This window comes from Aotus nancymaae, unplaced genomic scaffold, assembly GCF_030222135.1.
Source record: "Aotus nancymaae isolate 86718 unplaced genomic scaffold, 86718_ANA_hifiasm-v0.15.2.pri h1tg000040l, whole genome shotgun sequence".
Lineage (NCBI taxonomy): Eukaryota > Metazoa > Chordata > Mammalia > Primates > Aotidae > Aotus > Aotus nancymaae.
The window spans coordinates 14,919,096-14,936,851 of NW_026988454.1; the positions used below are offsets into that span (position 1 = coordinate 14,919,096).

Genomic DNA, 17,756 nt, shown 5'->3' on the forward strand with positions numbered 1-17,756 from the left:
TCTGTATTGCTGGCACCTATCTGCTATCAGCAGTTTTTCTGGAAAAGGACAAGGGTTGGACTGCTGGAGGCAGATATCTGAAGGCTTTGTTGGGCTGTAGGTTGTTGTAACACGGAATCACTCAACGTCTTTAAAAAGTAGCCGAGGATAACTGGGAATAAGTGAAAATGAATGAGCAGGCGAATAACAAAGTCGTCTGAAAGCAAGTAAATAACATGGCAGATATTGTGCAAATTCATTCAGTGGTTATCTCATAATACACTTATCACGTCCTTATTAACACGAACCTGACCCACCGTGGACAAGAGAAACCTAAGCAGAAAAAAAGGTGGAGGAATAGACATAGGCATACCCATACTAAAACTCGCTCTTGGGAGACTCAGGGCCAGGCGTGCACTGGAGACTGACGACTTGAGTGGGTATGACCTCCGCCCTGCAGCGGACCCTCGACTGCCCTCCCCTGCGGCTTTGGAAACCCGACTCAGTGCGTGGGCAAGAAATTCTCGCTACCAGAACAGAGACGGGCGATTTGCTGCTCTCACCTTCCGGCCCAACGCATCACCCATCAGAGGAGGCACCCAAGGTCTCCCAGGCCCGCTCCGCCCTAATCACTCTCAGCTCAACCCCCTCATATTTTGCCTTCAGGAAGTTCGCAGCTTTCCCACGCTTGGCCGGAAGTTCCCGCAAGGGCTTCCGGAAAATCCTTTAAAAAACAGCGCGTGCGCTGGCCGGGGCTTGTTGAGCTCTCGCCCCTATCTCCAAGTTCCGGGTGTTGTCGCGAGACCTGCTCTGTCCGGAACTTCCGGTTCCGGTTAGCTGCCGTGGTCTCGTTTTACCGATGCGGTCCAGTCTTCTGTGGTGTGCTTCCCGGTTGCTGTGGCCCCGCGGGGCCGTTGGCGCAGCCCGCCGGCCCCTGAGCGGCGGTAGCCGGCCGCTGGAGGAGCTGTTCGCCCAGGGCGGGCCGTTGCGGACCTTCCTTGAGCGCCAGGCGGGATCTGAAGCTTATTTGAAGGTCAGGAGGCCCGAGTTGGTGGCGGTAGTCAAACTGCTGAACGAGAAGGAGCAGGAGCTGCGGGAGACCGAGCACTTGCTGCACGGTAAGGGCCGGGCCCAGGGGTGCGGCATCAGAGCACACTCTTGACTCTTCCTTGGCCTTTTCCACTAAGCCACTGCCCACGCTATCCGAGTTGGAAATTCTTTACTCGCTTGCAGCTGTTTTTGGTTTGGATCAGAAGTCAAGACATCATTATGTGCGCTCTGATCCCATCCTCTTCTGTGGGCTCTCTTGTGCTCCCTTGCCACGGTGCCCTGCCCCCTTTTACATGCTTATTGTTTTCTCGGACAAGAGCTCATTAGCTCACCAAGGATAAACAAGGTACTGTCCCTGTGATGGACTCCACAGCGGTGTTTCTGAAAGTGTGGTGTGGAGACCTGTCTGCAGTAGTATCAGGGGCAGTGCTTGTTAAAAGCCGACTTTGGACTCAGAATCTCAGACCTAGACATGTGCATTTTTAACAAGTTTCCCAGGTGAATCTGGAATGGGGCTTAAGTGTCTGCATTACTATAAGGTCCCACGCCTGCCATTCTGCTGCTGCTTCAGGCACCACTTTGAGTAGCAAGCTTCCAGAGAGATTCGCAGTCTAGTGAGGGATATAATTAATTACCTATAATACAGCTAGTAAGAACAGATATAAATGTGTGAATAAAGACCTAGGAGAGCAAGCACTTGTTAGACACTGGAGAGGTATAAAGGCCCACTCATATATAATATAATAGTAGTTTAACTTGCATTGATTCCTTGCTATGCTCCAGGCTTTGCTTAGACACCACTAATTACTAAAAAAAAAAAATACAGAAATAGCTTTTAGGAGCTTACAGTCTAGTAAGGGAGATGTGTAAGAAGTAAAATAATAAGTGACTTTTATATTTATAAAGAATGTTTAATGTCTGCAATAAAGCCCAGAGTGTTATAAAAACAAAGGCTGGCATTTAAGTGTATCTCGAAGGCTAAGCAGGAGGTTGTCTGTCAGATGGTACAAGAGTTTGAAGGCAGAGAGGTGACCAGGCTGGGTAAAGGTACTAAATTGGGAAATTCCATATGGCCTAAGTATAGAATAGGTGGGAGATGATAATGTCATGGAAACATAAAGCCAGAAAGATAAAGAACCTTGCAAGACAATTTGGATTTATTTTTTATAGCCCATGAAAAGTTAGCATGTGTTTTTAAGCAGAGAACACATGTCTTTGTAAAGAAAAGTTAGTGGTGGCATGCACTGAAGATAAATTGGCTATTCTCCAGAAACCCTGGTGACTGACAGGCCAGGGAGGAGGCAGTTGAAACAATCCAAGGAAGATACGGTGATCGGCATAGGTCTGACTCCAAGACAATCTGAGGAACAAGTTAGGATTTAGTGGCTTATGTCCTGAGAAGGACGAAGGAGAAAGAGAGTTCTAAGACAGGTCTTAGGTTTCTGGCTTCAAAACATGAGTGATACTGTTAATTAAGATGAAAATATAAAAGTTGGGCCGAATTTTTAAAAAAGAGGGGTTTTGTGTGATTGCTATATTAAGTTAAAAATACCTGTGAAAAGGACAGTCCGATAAAGGTATCCATACTAGTCTAGGAGAAAAAATTACTGACATAGGAGAAAAAATTACTGACATAGGAGAAAAATTGAGCCCAAATAATCATATGAGCACTCTCGAGATATACAGTACATGATAAATTAAACCTTAGATATAGATGAGAACACTCAGGGAAAATTTGTTAAGACAGAAACAAGTCTAACAATGCCAGAAATTCATAGTATTTGAGGAGCAGGCAGAGAAGAAAGCTATGAAAGGTCAAGGAGAAACAGGCAGAACTTTGTGACCTTGAAGTCGATAAATGAAGTTGTAGAAGCCAATTGAAAATTTCAAAGAGATCTTCCGCCAGGCACAGTGGCTCACACCTGTAATCCCAGCACTTTGAGAGGCCCAGCACTTTGAGAGGTGGGTGGATCACTTGAACCCAGGAGTTAAGAGGCCAGCCTGGGCAACATGGCAAAACCCTGTCTCTATAAAAAATGCAAAATTTGCTGGGCGTGGTGGTGCACGCCTGTGGTCTCAGCTACTTGGGAAGCTGAGGTGGGAGAATTGCTTGAACCCAGGAGGTGGAGGTTGTAGTGAGCCTAGATGGTGCCACTGCACTCCAGCCTGGGTGACAGTGCAAGACCCTGCCTCAAGAAAAAAAAAGAGATCCTCAGTACCTGACATAGAAAGGTAAAACTCAGCTTTTCAGCTCACACTGAAATAAGTCTTTAGATTTGGCAATTTTGTCATTGGTAATCTGAATAAAAATAGTCTTAATATGATGATAGAATCCAGTGTAACAGCTTGAGAAGTAAATTAGAGTTAAGTAGATAAAAGTTAACAGGAGAAAAGTAATAAAAACGGTGTTTATCTACAGAAATCTGGGTGGGAAGAGAGGGGTGACAATAAGCAGCTACTTCAAAGGTTGGAAAGAAAAGGACCCATTTAGAATGGGAAACCATAAACATCTTTGTAGGCAAAGGGGAAGGCAGGCACATGATAGGTGCTCAGTAAACATATGTTGATTTATAATATTCAAAAGAAATTAAAGAAGTAGTATATTACCATTGCCTATGATAACTCCTCTGTCTAAACCTTTTAGAGCTGTGCTGTCCAGTATAGTAGCCAGTAGCCACACAGCTATTGACCATCTATATGTGGCTAGTCTGAATTGAGATGTGTAAGTGTAAAATACATAGAGATTTCAAAGACTTGGTATAAAAACATTTATATGTTAATTACGTGTTGAAATAATATTTGGAGCATATTGGGTTAAATAAAATATAGTATTAAAATTAAATTACTTCTAGACTGTAGTTCCTATCTCCTTAGCTTTGTAGAACTGAAAGACACCTTAGAGATCATCCAGCTCACAACTTTGATTTCACTCTTGCCATAACTGAGAGAAGTTGAGCCTATTGCCCTAACAGTACCTTAGCGTTAAGCTAGGGCTAGAATTCATTTTTGCTTTTCCTAACTCAACATATTTTCCATTCTACCAAATTTCTTCCATACCATATGCTTGGCAAAATAATTTCCAGTTGTCCTTCCTGTACTTGCTTATCTCAGTTTTGCTTTTGTTATTCTCTCTCCTTGAGTTAATCTTTCTTTACTTTTTCTGCCCATCCCAAAACCAACAGATTCCTTCAGGGTGCTACTGTTTTAATATTTAGTCACATAATGTATTAATCTGTTCTCACACTGCTGATAAAGACATACCCAAGACTGGGTAATTTTTAAGAAAAAGAGGTTTAATGGACTCACAGTCCATGTGGCTGAGGAGGCATCACAATCATAGTGGAAGGCAAAGGCACGTCTTACATGGCAGCAGACAAGAGAGAGAACTTGAGCAGGAGAACTCTTTTTTATAAAACCATCAGATCTTGTAAGACTTACTCATTATCAAGAGAACAGCACAGGAAAGACCTGCCCCCATGATTCAGTTACTTCCCACTGGGTCCATCCCATGACAGGTGGGAATTGTGGGAGCTATACATCAAAATAAGATTTAATAGTGGTTTAGGTTATTTTTTGTTTTTCTCCTCTAGAAAAAATATAAATAAACTAAAATTATCTATAATGCTCTCTTGAGTACAGGTTTTATATATCTATTATCCCAGTTCCCAGCATGGTTGGTTCCTAATAGATAAGCATACAAACTGATATTTTGTAATGATTTGAACTTTCAGTAGAGAGAACAGTTTGTTAATAGCCAGAAATTTTCCCTTTCCTCCTCCTTTATATAGGCTGCATATCATCTGTGGGGTAGAGGAATGAGAAAGTATGTTTTATAAGGTAAAAACGAAAATTCAAAGATGAAACAACAATAAGGTAAAGCCAGAGAAAAGAGTATTTCACATAAACATTCTGTATACATTAGCCAGTCTAATAAATGTTTTTGGGTACATACTAAAATACTAATGAAACATTTGCTTATAAGAGAATAAATAACTTTCTACTTTTTAATTCAATTTTAGTTTTATTGGTGTAACCTGTTTCCCTTCTGTCTGTCTTATTAGCTAAATGCATTCATTTGTTATTGTACAGTCTAAGTTGGAAGTCTAAAAGCATATTTATTAAGGTGAATATTTTGTGGAGATGAAATTATGGAAGAGTTTAGCTTCTTTATATTTTCATAGGCATTTTTACTTGTACTTTATCAGAAAAAGAATTCATACTTAAATGCTTATGAAAACTAATGTATAAAATGCCACTTTTAATTAATGGCATTTATTGAAAGGACAAGATAGACATTTTATTTTTCCCTTCAGGTATGATAACCATAAAACTATTACCTGGAAGTCTGTTGGCAATTTAACATTAATTAATTAAAACTTAATTTCTGCCCTTTTGTTCCCAGATGAAAATGAAGATTTAAGGAAACTTGCAGAGAATGAAATAACCTTGTGTCAAAAAGAAATAACTCAGTTGAAACATCAGGTATGGTATTTCTGCAAAGAGTAAAGCATTTGTGCTATTCTTAGGCACTAAAGGTTATTAAAAGTTTATTAAAAAACAAATAAGTGACCAGCTTGTTACTGTTTCAAATAAACTGGGTTTTAAATTTATTTTCTAGATTTATTGAGGTATAAATTAACCCCCCAAATTGTATATATTTAAGGTATATGATGTGATGTTTTGATACATGCATACATTTTAAAATGATTACCACTATCAATAATCTGGTTTTTAAAGCAAGAACAAACTTCACATGGTCCTCTTTTCATCATACCAGAAGTATTACAGAGCTCTTACAGAAAGATAAATGTCACAGTGATAGTATTTTCTGGAAAGGCAGTGAAATATTGGCATATCTTTCCCTTTTTTTTTTTTTAAGACAGCTTAGAAGTAGACACGGGGCAGAAGAGGTTATATGAAGGGACTTCAAAAGTTTGTGGAAAACTGGAATTAAAAGATAAAAATATATATAAACTTTAATTTATTGACATAAATGCCATCAACTATCAAGTTCAAGACAGTTGTAGGCAAAAAGGTGATAAACTAGCATTTAATGCATCCCTAAAGAACTGAGGATCCTGGGAATTTAACCATATCAATATAGTCTTTTTTATACTATTAACTAAAGAACAATAGGTACCCTTTACACATTTTTTAAGATTAGGAGGAGCCAAATAAGGACTGTAATGTGAATGCCTATGGATTTTCCATTGAAACTCTCAAAATTGCCTCTCTTTGATGAGAGGAATGAAGAGGGGCACTGGTGTGGTAGAGGACTCTGGTGAAGCTTTCCCCCTAAAACTTTGGCTGACTTTCTCAAAACCCTCATAATCAGATATTATTGTTCTTTGACGCTCAAGAATGTCAACAAGCAAGATGCCTTGAGCATCCCCAAAAACACGATTGCCACGACCTTTGCCGCTGGCCAGTCTGCTTTCACTTTGACTGGACCCCTTCCACCTCTTGGTGGCCATCGTTTTGATTATACTTTGTCTCTAGGATCATACTGGTAAAGCCATGTCCGCTTACGATGCAAAGAAATGCTTCAGGATCTTGATCCAATTTGTTTAAAATTTCAATTGAAAGCTCTGCTCTGGCCTGCAGCTAATCTGCGTGCAAAGATTCTGGCACACATCCAGTGGAAAGCTTGCTCACCTGTAATTTTTTTGTCAGATTGTGTAAGCTGAACAAGTTGAGATGTCTGTGGTGTTGGCTATTGTATCTGCTGTTAATGACCAGTCCTCTTCAGTTAGGGCACAAATAAGATTAAATTTTTTCCTTACAAATTGATGTGAATGGTCTGCCACTGTGGGCTTTTTCAACCTCATCTTGTCCCTTCTTAAAACGAGTTATCCATTTGTAAACTGCTGATTTCTTTAAGGCATTGTCCCCATAAACTTCATAAAGCATCAGTGATTTCACCATTCTTCTACCCAAGCTTCACCAGCAAGTTATTGTTTGTTCTTGCTTCAATTTTAGCAGATTTCATATTACTCTTATAGGAGCTCTTTGCAAACTAATACCTTTCTTAGTGCATCAAACTAGAGCCTGTAACTTGTTATAACTAGTTAACATGAGTTTATTTTGTTGCAAAATAACTTTGAAATACAAATTCTTGAAGTTCTCTGGTAGAGTGATAGTCGACTGTGAGCTCCTCAGGGGCAGGAATATTTATTTTGCATCTCTGACACTATTTAGAATGCCAGATACAGAGTAGGCTCTCATGATTTTAAGAATTGGGTTATATTGCTTTGATTATCTATCCAGGAGAATTGCAGAACATATAGGAGTTCATGAAGACTAATTATATGAAATTTGAGTCACTCTTTGCTAATTTTGTAAAGCAGAGACTAAAGGTTAACAGCAGTTACCTCTGGGGATAAGTGAAAGAATATGTTACGTGAGGAAGGAGCTAGGAAAGAGGGTACTTATTTTTGAGAATCTGCCTCCTCTTTAGCCAAATGTGAAAATTAATGTTCCTATAAACTATGTTAGAGGGAAGAATCCACTATAAGGTGAAAAGTGTAGTGTAGCTCGTGTTTTACCCACTATCTAAATTTTGTATGAATAAGAAGCATATGTGTATTAAAGATTTCTGTAGAATGTCTAGTAATCAGGCAGAGGTACAATCCATTATTTGTTCAAAATTTGAATGATAATGTTGTATTGGCATAGGCTAGAGAGATGGAAAAGTAGTAACTAGCATAGCTTCTGACCAATGTCAAGTGTGATAGCAGTGTACTCAGGTACATTCAGGTTCAATTCTAGCTCTTCCACTTTTGAGTTGTGTAATGTTGAGCCACTAGATAATTCAACCCCTCTAAAGTTAGTTGAGCTGTTAATAATAATTAACCCAAGATTGTTTTAAAAATTAAAGTATGTATAGTGCTTAGATTACCTGCCATGTATTAAAGAACCAATAAATGTTGGCAGCTTTTCTTACTAGTTGACCTAATCTAAGAAGTCTTTATTCTAGATCCCCTTGATTAGAAACATACTATTATAATGGAGGAAAGACTGATCTAGGCACAAAGAGTTGTGTTTTTGCACCTGCTTGGCCAATAACGTAACACTTTGCCTTTTAAGAAGTCATTTAATCTCTGTTAATCTCTGTTTCCTTGACATGTAAAATTAAAGAATTGGACCACATAATCTCTAAGGGCCTTTTTAGTTTCAAAATTACAGGTTTCTCTTCCATAATAAGAAATCTTAAAATAATACAAATGCAATTTTGAGTGCTTTTGTTTTTCTGTCATACTAGGCGTTAAAATTTCAAGAGGATGGAGCTAGAATCTTCTTTTGTTCTCTACAACAATATTATTTCCTAATCACAGAAAGCACACATTATTAACTGAATAGAGAACTGATATAAAGCATATAAGAACTCCAAGAGACAATATTACAAGCCTGAAGTTTTAGCTGAATCTGACAGCATTTATAATATAGTTGTAACATTAATAATTTATGGAAGTTACACATTATACAGTTCTAATTGGCAAGATGGTTGAACAGTACTCAGCAATATTATTTGCTTGGCGAAACTTAAATCAAATATTTAAAAATTCCTGAATCTAATCATTTAGCTTTTTATTTTTTGGTAAATTTTAAATCTTAATTATAGGAGGGGTGATATTTTTCTATTTACAGATTATCTTACTTTTGGTTCCCTCAGAAGAAACAGATGAAAATGATTTGATCCTGGAAGTAACTGCAGGAGTTGGAGGTCAGGAGGCAATGTTGTTTACTTCAGAGATGTTTGATATGTATCAGCGATATGCTGCATTTAAAAGATGGCATTTTGAAACCCTGGAATATTTTCCAAGTGAAATAGGTCAGTAAACTATTCATTCGGTTTTGGGTAAAGTGTTGAGGGAAAAGAGTTGGAAAGACCATGACTAGGCTTTAGAACTGATCTGTAAAGATGCTTATGTAGTTTTATGCTCATCATTTACCTAATAAATTTGAATGTAAATACAATAATTTTGAAATGACCTGTAAAATGTAGTGGATAGTCTTTCAATAATACTAACCATTGAATTACTAACAGTCTTCAAAAGTAGCCTTAGATGTGTTATTGATGTCAATTGATTAGCCTCATAAATGCTTTAATAATTGTAAGCAGTAAAGACAAATATTAAAACATTAAATATTTAATATGTTTTACAGTCTCCATGTTTATCTCCTTTTACGATTTCCAAAATGTACCTCAAGATAGTAGATGTGATGGCCAATTAAAAAAGGCAGGAATAATAAAAATAATTCTATTTCCCTATATTTTCAAGGTGGCCTTAGACACGCATCTGCCAGCATTGGGGGTTCAGAAGCATATAGGCACATGAAATTTGAAGGAGGTGTGCACAGAGTACAAAGGGTGCCAAAGACAGAAAAGCAAGGCCGCATCCATACTAGCACCATGACTGTAGCAATATTACCCCAACCTACTGAGGTAAGGCCGAAGCCCCTCTCCTTGGACTCCTGGGCTTAGTACAGTGCCTTGTCCCCAGAGTAACATTCAGAGTTTACTGAATTGAGTATCTCCCTTTCACTTGGACTTCCTTGTGTATTTTAAGTTGTATATTATCTCAGTCCAAAAAATATGATTTTATAATGTTAAAAATTAAGGATTTGTAAATGATACAATCTTGCATTTTCTGTGTATTAGTATTTTCCTACTACGTAGTTATTGTGAGATCATCTCTGTGGGTGAAATAATGACCTATTTAAATATGGACTGGTTGTCTTTATGGTAACTTCTGCCCTGTAGGACTGGTTTGTGGGGTATTAACAGCAAGAATCCTATTTAACAAAGGTAATTACTTAACCAAATTGCTGCTTCATAACCCAGTTACATTAAAATGAAATTATATTGTTGTACTATTCATAATGAGTATACTTTATTCTCACAAAGCAAATTGTCAGTCTGTATTTTTAAGATAACTTAGTGTAGGAGTTCTGTCTTGCTTCATTTCCCTTCTGCTGAAAAGTGATAAGAAATAATTAGCTTGTTTTTCAGAATGAAGTGTGAATGCTTTGATAAGGAACTTTTTAGTGTTTCCTATGCTAAGTTTGGGGAGGAGTGCTATTTGACTCTGTAATAGGGTTAATGGAATTCCTTTCTTTAGGTCTTATTAGTTCCTTTAGATCTAATTTTTGTGTGAAGTGTACATGAGAAACTAAGCAGTCAAGGGAGAGAGTAAAGTAGAATAAATGGGAGGAGCCACACCTAGGAACCTAGTCACTTAGGTTTAAGCATGTTGGGGTGGAACTTTTAAGGAAAAGATGGGAGACTGAAGTCCAGGAATCATCTAATTCTTCTAGCAATCATAGAGGGAGTCATACAGGGGGACATAGAGGTGGAGGGCCCAGGGAATGGTAGGATTCTTGCTGCCAGAGTTGCAGGCACTCTTGCCTTTATAGAAGTTGATACATGTCACAGAGTGGTTCCTAGTTGTTCATTAAACAGTGCTTTTGATGGTGGCTCCCAGGACAGAGCATTACCTTGACCTCATATCCTAGTGTGTTCAGGAATTGAGTCTATACCCATGACTTCTTGGCCACTCCCATTTCCATTTAGCTCACCTTTGCCTCCAAATATGTTTGAAATAAAACAAAACCGACCCTTCCCACAGTTCTCAAGCTACCATTGTTTTCTTCTGCTGCTAAGCTCTTTAACTCAGAAAAATTTGAAGAATCTTACCTTAGCTTATACATTCACAGTTCGAAAAGTAGGCAGAACAGTATCAAGTTCTGCTGTTTCTGTGGTAAGAAATGGATAAAGAGAAGCCAGGTTTTTGAAGATTAGGAAGGATTTGTTTTTCAAAACCGTACAGTCCGGTACCATTTTGATTCCTTATTCTTCCAAAAAGCAAAAAAGTTTTAAAAATAGTATCCTTCTAGCTACTTTCTAGTCTTAAAATTAAACTTCCTAAATCTTACATGAATTCTGTACTTGTTGTTTATTCATAAATGGGTCACTCTTGCCTTTATAAAGTTGATACATGTAATTTTTTAAAATACCAACTTTTCTACTTTATAGATTAATCTGGTGATTAATCCAAAAGATTTGAGAATTGACACTAAGCGAGCCAGTGGAGCTGGGGGGCAGCATGTAAATACCACAGACAGTGCTGTCCGGATAGTTCATCTTCCAACAGGTGTGTGCTTATTCCTTCAACATATGACACAAAAGAAATCCATTTTGGAATAATTTGACTAATTTTCCACTGAAATAGATCCTTGGTTACCAGAGGAGTATGTACTACTAAGGACTGTTATTAAATACGTGATTTACTTAGAATCTTTACCTGTTTCTCTGTGGGATAACTGAAAGGCCAGGAAGAGGGAGGGATCCAAACTCAGGGAATGTCTGTATTAATGACTATAGAAGGTGTGGATGGTCCTTCCAGGTAGACTTCTGAAGTTTATACTTAAAAAGAGAATCCTCACAGTAAAGTAATTATCATGAGTTCTTTATCAGAAAATGCTCCAAGTCATTGGTTCTGAGCCTTTTTGCAGGGGTGGGGAACATGGCCTCTTTTAAAAATGATATGAAAAGCATTGGACCTCCTACCCAGAAACATATATACAGTTTTGCATATAATTACAGGGGCTTCTTTCCATTAAGTTCATTCACAGACCTCCAGGGGATCTTATTCTAGAGAGTTAGGCAAAGGGACTTTATCCAAATCTTTAAGTCTCCAGTATACTTAGTAGGTTGAACCAAACGCCTTTCAGAGTCACATGTGATAAAGAGCATATGGATAGCAAATCTCACTTATCTAGAAAGGAAACAAGAATCTCCTACTAGGACTGATCTCAAATGGGCATAATCCCTATTAACTAATAGTGGTTGAGGAGAGTATTGGATGGCTGTGATTTTGTTCTTTTAATTATGAGAATATCCTCATGTTAAACTGGATATGTCTTAGGTAATACAGAAGATGAAACAGAAATTGAGGAAAAATGGATATCCAAAAAAAAAAGTGATTTTCTCTAGTAATAGGATTTTTCAATATCTTAGTTTCTATAAGTAGTTGTTACTTTCAAAACATGGGGGGGTAGCTGAGGGGAAACAATCCGTATTAAATGATTTATGCTTATAGTTTAGTATGTATGCCTTCAGTGTAGAAGTACTTTGTGCTATCGCTCAAACTTAAATTTTCAGTTTCCTGATAAACTGCAAAAGTTAAGTCTATAGTCTCTCCCTTTTTTATTAGAGTCCTGTTTTTTCCCCTCATAAAGGAAGAAGAAAAAGGCTGAGAAGGAAAAGGAGTATTCCTTGATAATAAGTAAAGAAGATTTTTCTATTAAAACTTTTTAATTCTCGTAACACTATTCAGGTGTTGTTTCTGAATGTCAACAAGAGAGATCTCAACTGAAAAATAAAGAGCTGGCTATGAAAAAGTTACGTGCAAAACTGTACAGCATGCATCTAGAAGAAGAAACAAATAAGAGAGACAATGCTAGAAAAATTCAGGTAAAAATGAATTGTAAAAATGCTTTTAAAGGATAGACATTTTTATATAACAGCTTTTTTTTAATAACTTGGTTTTTACACATCATATTTGTTTTAACTTGTGTTTAAACAATTCAAATAGTCTAAGGGCTATACTTGTTTGATAGTAATCTTACACTTCTGCCCCGTTTTCTGTATTCAAAGGTATTTTTCTCAGACTTTTAATTAGTTACTAAAAGTAAACATATGTACTGAGTCCTCATTCAGTTTTAATCCTTTGAAATTATTATTATGCAAGAAAGTTGGAAAGCCAACTCAATTTGGCTTTCTCCCTGTTTGGTATTTAATTTTTTTTTTTTTTTTTTTGAGACGGAGTTTCTCTCTGTTGCCCAGACTGTAGTGCAGTGGCGCAATCTCGGCTCACTGTAATCTCCGCCTTCAGGCTTCAAGCAATTCTCCTGCCTCAGCCTCCTGAGTAGGTGGGATTATAGGCATGTGCCACCACGCCTTGCTAATTTTTTCTATTTTTAGTAGAGACAGGGTTTTGTCCTGTTAGGCAGGCTGGTCTCAAACTACTGACCTCAGGTGATCTGCCAAACTCAGCCTCACAAAGTGCAGAGATTACAGGCGTGAGCCACCAAGCCCAGCTTACAGAGCCTTTTAAGAATTCCTCAATATGGAAAACTCACTACCTTATTACCAATGAAGATGACTGCATTAATTCACAGAGATTATATGTATTCAGCGACTATAGGAATAGCAGCCATGTGCCAGCTCTATACTTATCATCACTGTGTAGTAGACACTGTATTTTGCAGATGGGGAAACTAAGTTGCCTAAGGTCATGGAACGTTGAAATGGCTGAGGTAGGATTCAGATATTAATCTGACTGTAGAGCAGATGTTCTTTTTTCTATATCATGTTGCCATGTCATTTGGAGATTCTTTAAAACCTGGTTCTTGCATTTTGATTCATGTTATAAATCAAGAACTTAGTTTTCAAATAAGTTAAATTTGTAGGTTTAAAGTGCCCTGAATCTAACAACATCTCATCTTTTTTCTTTCCTATATACAGATTGGAAGTAAAGGAAGATCCGAGAAAATAAGAACATATAATTTTCCACAGAACCGGGTCACAGATCACAGAATAAGCAAGTCACTGCATGATCTTCAAACTTTTATGCAAGGGGATTATCTACTGGATGAACTTGTACAGTCATTGAAGGAATACGCTGATTATGAATCTTTAGTAGAAATTATTTCCCAAAAAAGTTTAAGTTGATTTATTTATAGACTTTTGTAGCTTAAAAAAATTCTACTACAGCATATCCACAGTGTGAAAATACCATTATTCTCTTAAAAAAACATGAGTTAAATTTGGAAGTAATATGCATATTCTGAAGTCATAGATAATTTACATAGATCTCTCTCAATGCATTTAATACAAATCATACAATATGCAGATGGTCCTTGATTTACACTGTGGTTCATTCCCAGTAAACCTATCATAAGTTAAAAATGCATCTAACATTAGCAACACAACAGTCTCCTACTTAATAACAGCTTGACTTAACAATTTTCCAACTTTACCATGGTGTGAGAGGTATGATTCATGAAGTCCTAAGGAGCTCCTAAGCTTGAAATGGGGCTACATCTCCATAAACCCATCAGAAAGTCAAATAATTCTAAAACCATCATAAGTTGGTGACCACCTGTAATCATGACATGGTGTAAATCTTGGATGCTTCCTTGCAATAAGTAGACAAAGGAAAATCATCCTTTTTCTTGTTTTATGAAAATATTGAATGATCAAAAATTCAGTTTAAATCTTTATTATGAAAAACTTTAAAGTAGTAGAAATAGGACAGTAAATACTGTATCGTAATATCCAGTCAGGAGACAGAAACCATACCATTAACTTAAACAGGAATAACTTAATATAAAAAACTTTTAACTGATAATGCTATTAGCTATTAAGAGGGATAAAAGCGAGCTATAATGTCCTAGGACAGAGAGTACCCAAGGAAAGAATACCCTTGGAAGGGGCTCCCATTTCCCATGGTGAAGTCAGGCCTAATGGAGAGAGTGTGGCTACAGCCTACTCAGTGATGGGAAAATTCCCTGCCTTGCCCTTGGCCAGAGCTGGTGTGTAGCTGGTGGATCAGGTCTTGTAAGCAAAGAACCTCACATCCTCAGGACTGGTAAGCCACAAGCCTCCTGCTAGGGTATCAGCAAAACTTAGACAGGAACTCTCAGTAGATGTTTTTATTTGTCAAGGTTCTCCAAAGAAACTCCCTTAAAGGATTGGCTTGCGTGATTATTATTAAATCTGACAAGTCCAAAAGCTGGAGTGTGAGCCAGGAGGCTGGAGACCCAGGAAAGCTGATGGTGCCGGTCTAGTCCAAAGGTATTAAGGTATCTGTTGGAGGATCCTCTTTTTCTTGGAAGAGGACAGTCTTTTTCTTTAGGCCTTTACCTGATTGGATCAAGCCTACTAATATTGAGCAGGGTGGTCTGCTTTACTCAAAGTTCACTGATTTAAATGCCAATCTCATGTAAAAACACCCTCATAGAAACACCCAGAATGTCTGACCTTCTAACTGGAAAATCAGGCAAAAGTTAAATCTCTTAAAAAAAAAAACAGGCACCTTGTGGTCCAGCCAAGTTGACATAAACTGTCACAGTATCCTCTTAAAAGCAAGAGGAGAAGCAAGAGAAGCCCCTTTATCCTGCAGTGCCCTTCCACTGCCACCTACTGACAAAGAACGTGGTGCTACCTGGCAAAGGAGAAATGTTCGGTGTGCTATGGCTTGAATATGTCCCCTCAAATTCAAGTGTTGCCAATGTGATAGCGTTGGCAAGAGGTGGGGCCTTTAAGAGGTCACTAGGCCATGAGGGATTCTCTCTCAGGATTAGGATTAAGGACCTTAGAGACCTCAGGGAGCATCCTGCTAGCTTGCCTTCTGTATGTGAGAAGACAGCAAGAAAACCCTAGTCAAACAAGTGCCAGCTCCTTGATCTTAGACTTCCCATCCTCCAGAACTGTGGGAAATATATTTCTGTTCTTCATAAATTACCCAATCTCCTGTATTCTGTTATAGCAACACAAAATGAAGATACCATACCTGAACATTTATCACAAGGTAGTATATGTACTGCTTTATTCTGGTCTCAGTATTCTGTGCTTAATAAAGAAATGGGAAAGGGTGGATCAGGGTATGCACAAACAAGTTACTGCTACACCTCTCCCAATGTCATTATGGATAAGATTGTGTTTTCTTCATTCTTGTCTGTTCGGGAGCTAACACCATGCTATAGTAGGCACTAAATAGATCGCTAAAAATGTATCTAAAGTATCTGTCTAGAAATCTGGTATACCGTTCATAAAGAACCAAAATTCAACTTAATTTCAAAGGACTGAAGTGCCAGTTAATCAAAATTCATTAGCTTTTAATGGTACTACCATTCTCAAATTTAAAATGACACCTTAAGTTCCTCTTCCTTGCATTGGATTTATTGCTGAATCCTAGTAAATACTTTTAATCCTTTTCAATTCCATTACCACTGCTCTTATCCAGCATTACTTCTCAGACTAATAGTCACCTGACTTCACCCCAAATCCTGTCTATTTGCTGTCTAATTATGGTTACAAATAAATAACTGCCAAACTAATCTTTCTAAAAAGCAAGACTCTGATCTCATCACTCCTTTGCGCAACAATGTAAAAGCTCCCATTGCCTCCCAAATAAAACCAGCTCTTCACTGTGCATACATTACATCCATGATCTGTGTCCACCATCATTTTGTGTTAGCTCATTTTACACACCAGCTCCCTTAATGCCACATCAAATTAATTCATCCTGAAAAATGCAACTGCATTTACCCTTTCCCTTATTTTGTTCTTTATGCTGTAGGCCTCCTTTGTCCCCGTTTCTTCAAAAGACATCCCCTACAGCCATGGTTCTCATCCAGAGGCCTTTTGCCCCCCAGGAGACATCTGGCAATGTTTAGAAACAGTTATCACAACTGGAAGAAGGAATAATAGAGATGCTGCTAAACACCCTATAAGACTTATCTGGCCCAAAATGTGCTGAGGTTAGGAAACCCTGTACTATAGATTATTCCCTTATCCTGGTACATAGAAGTAACTGCTTTTTCCTATGAAAATTTACACAATTTTTTTTTCTTGTTGCCCACGCTGGAGTGCAATGGCACAATCTCAGCTCACTGCAACCTCTGCCACCTGGGTTCAAGTAATTCTACCTCAGCCTCCCAAGAAGCTGGGATTACAGGCGCCCACCACCACACACAGCTAATTATTTGTACTTTTAATAGAGATGGGGGTTTCACAATGTTGGCTAGGCTGGTATTGAACTCCTGACCTTGGGTGATCCGCCTGCCTTGGCCTCCCAAAGTGCTGAGATTACAGGTGTGAGCCACCACGCCCAGCCAAAATTCCCACAAATTTAAATGTATTTGACTCATCCAGTGTTCTATGTAGCTTTATTTTATAGACCTTATCCTCACTCACATGCCTCATGATTCATATTCAGAAATTATTTACCTAACATCTATTATGTCTATTAAGTGGCAAACTCACAGAGAGTAAGCACAAGGGCAGGTATCATGTCTCAATTATTTCCATATATCCCACAATGTCTTGCATGTGGTAGGTCTGTAATAAGAATTTTATGAAAGAATGAGGGCAGTTCTCTCTGCACTTTATGTTCCACCTAAACACCCAAAAGCTAATTGATGGTGATTTGAAAAATGACGTATACACATCTATTGGCATCTAGTAAATTTCAGACTATCCCCCTACCCTTTATTTTTTGGTCACCAGGCTGGAGTGCAGTGATGCAATCTCAGCTCACCGCAACCTCCACCCCTGGGCTCAAGCTGTCCTCCCACTTTGGCCTCCCAAGTAGCTGGGACTACAGGTGTACACCACCATGTCCGACTAATTTTTGCTTTATTTGTTTTCAGTAGAGATGGGGTTTTGCCATGTTGACTCCTGGGCTCAAACAATCCTCCTGCTTCTGCCTCCCAAAGTGCGGGGGTTACATGCATGAGCCACGACATCCCACCTGAGTGGCCCTAAGTTTCTCACTTAGATGAGAATGAACAGGTGCCAGTGAACTGAACATGTTAACAGTTATGAATAATATTTTATCATAAAGCTCAAGTATTTAAAGTCAATGATTCAGTAACCCAATAAACTGGAAAAAGCTGACAATTCCAATATGCAACAAAACATGCTTGGTTCTTTCTAT

At 38.2% G+C, this 17,756-nt stretch overlaps 1 protein-coding gene across 3 annotated transcripts; it reads left to right on the top strand.

The window, feature by feature from the left end:
• Positions 1–819: 819 nt before the first annotated feature.
• Positions 820–16,268, top strand: MTRF1L (mitochondrial translation release factor 1 like). Of its 3 annotated transcripts, none has more exons than XM_012452111.3 (7): positions 820–1,097; positions 5,432–5,511; positions 8,677–8,860; positions 9,312–9,475; positions 11,066–11,183; positions 12,369–12,505; positions 13,559–16,268. In XM_012452111.3, the coding sequence occupies exons 1-7, from the start codon at positions 839–841 to the stop codon at positions 13,763–13,765; spliced, it is 1,149 nt and encodes a 382-aa protein (XP_012307534.1). In that variant the 5' UTR covers positions 820–838; the 3' UTR covers positions 13,766–16,268. The 3 variants fall into 3 exon arrangements, with proteins under 3 accessions (XP_012307534.1, XP_012307544.1, XP_064216611.1); XM_012452121.2 differs by having other exon boundaries at positions 8,702–8,860; XM_064360541.1 differs by lacking the exon at positions 13,559–16,268 and having other exon boundaries at positions 12,271–12,461.
• Positions 16,269–17,756: the final 1,488 nt, after the last annotated feature.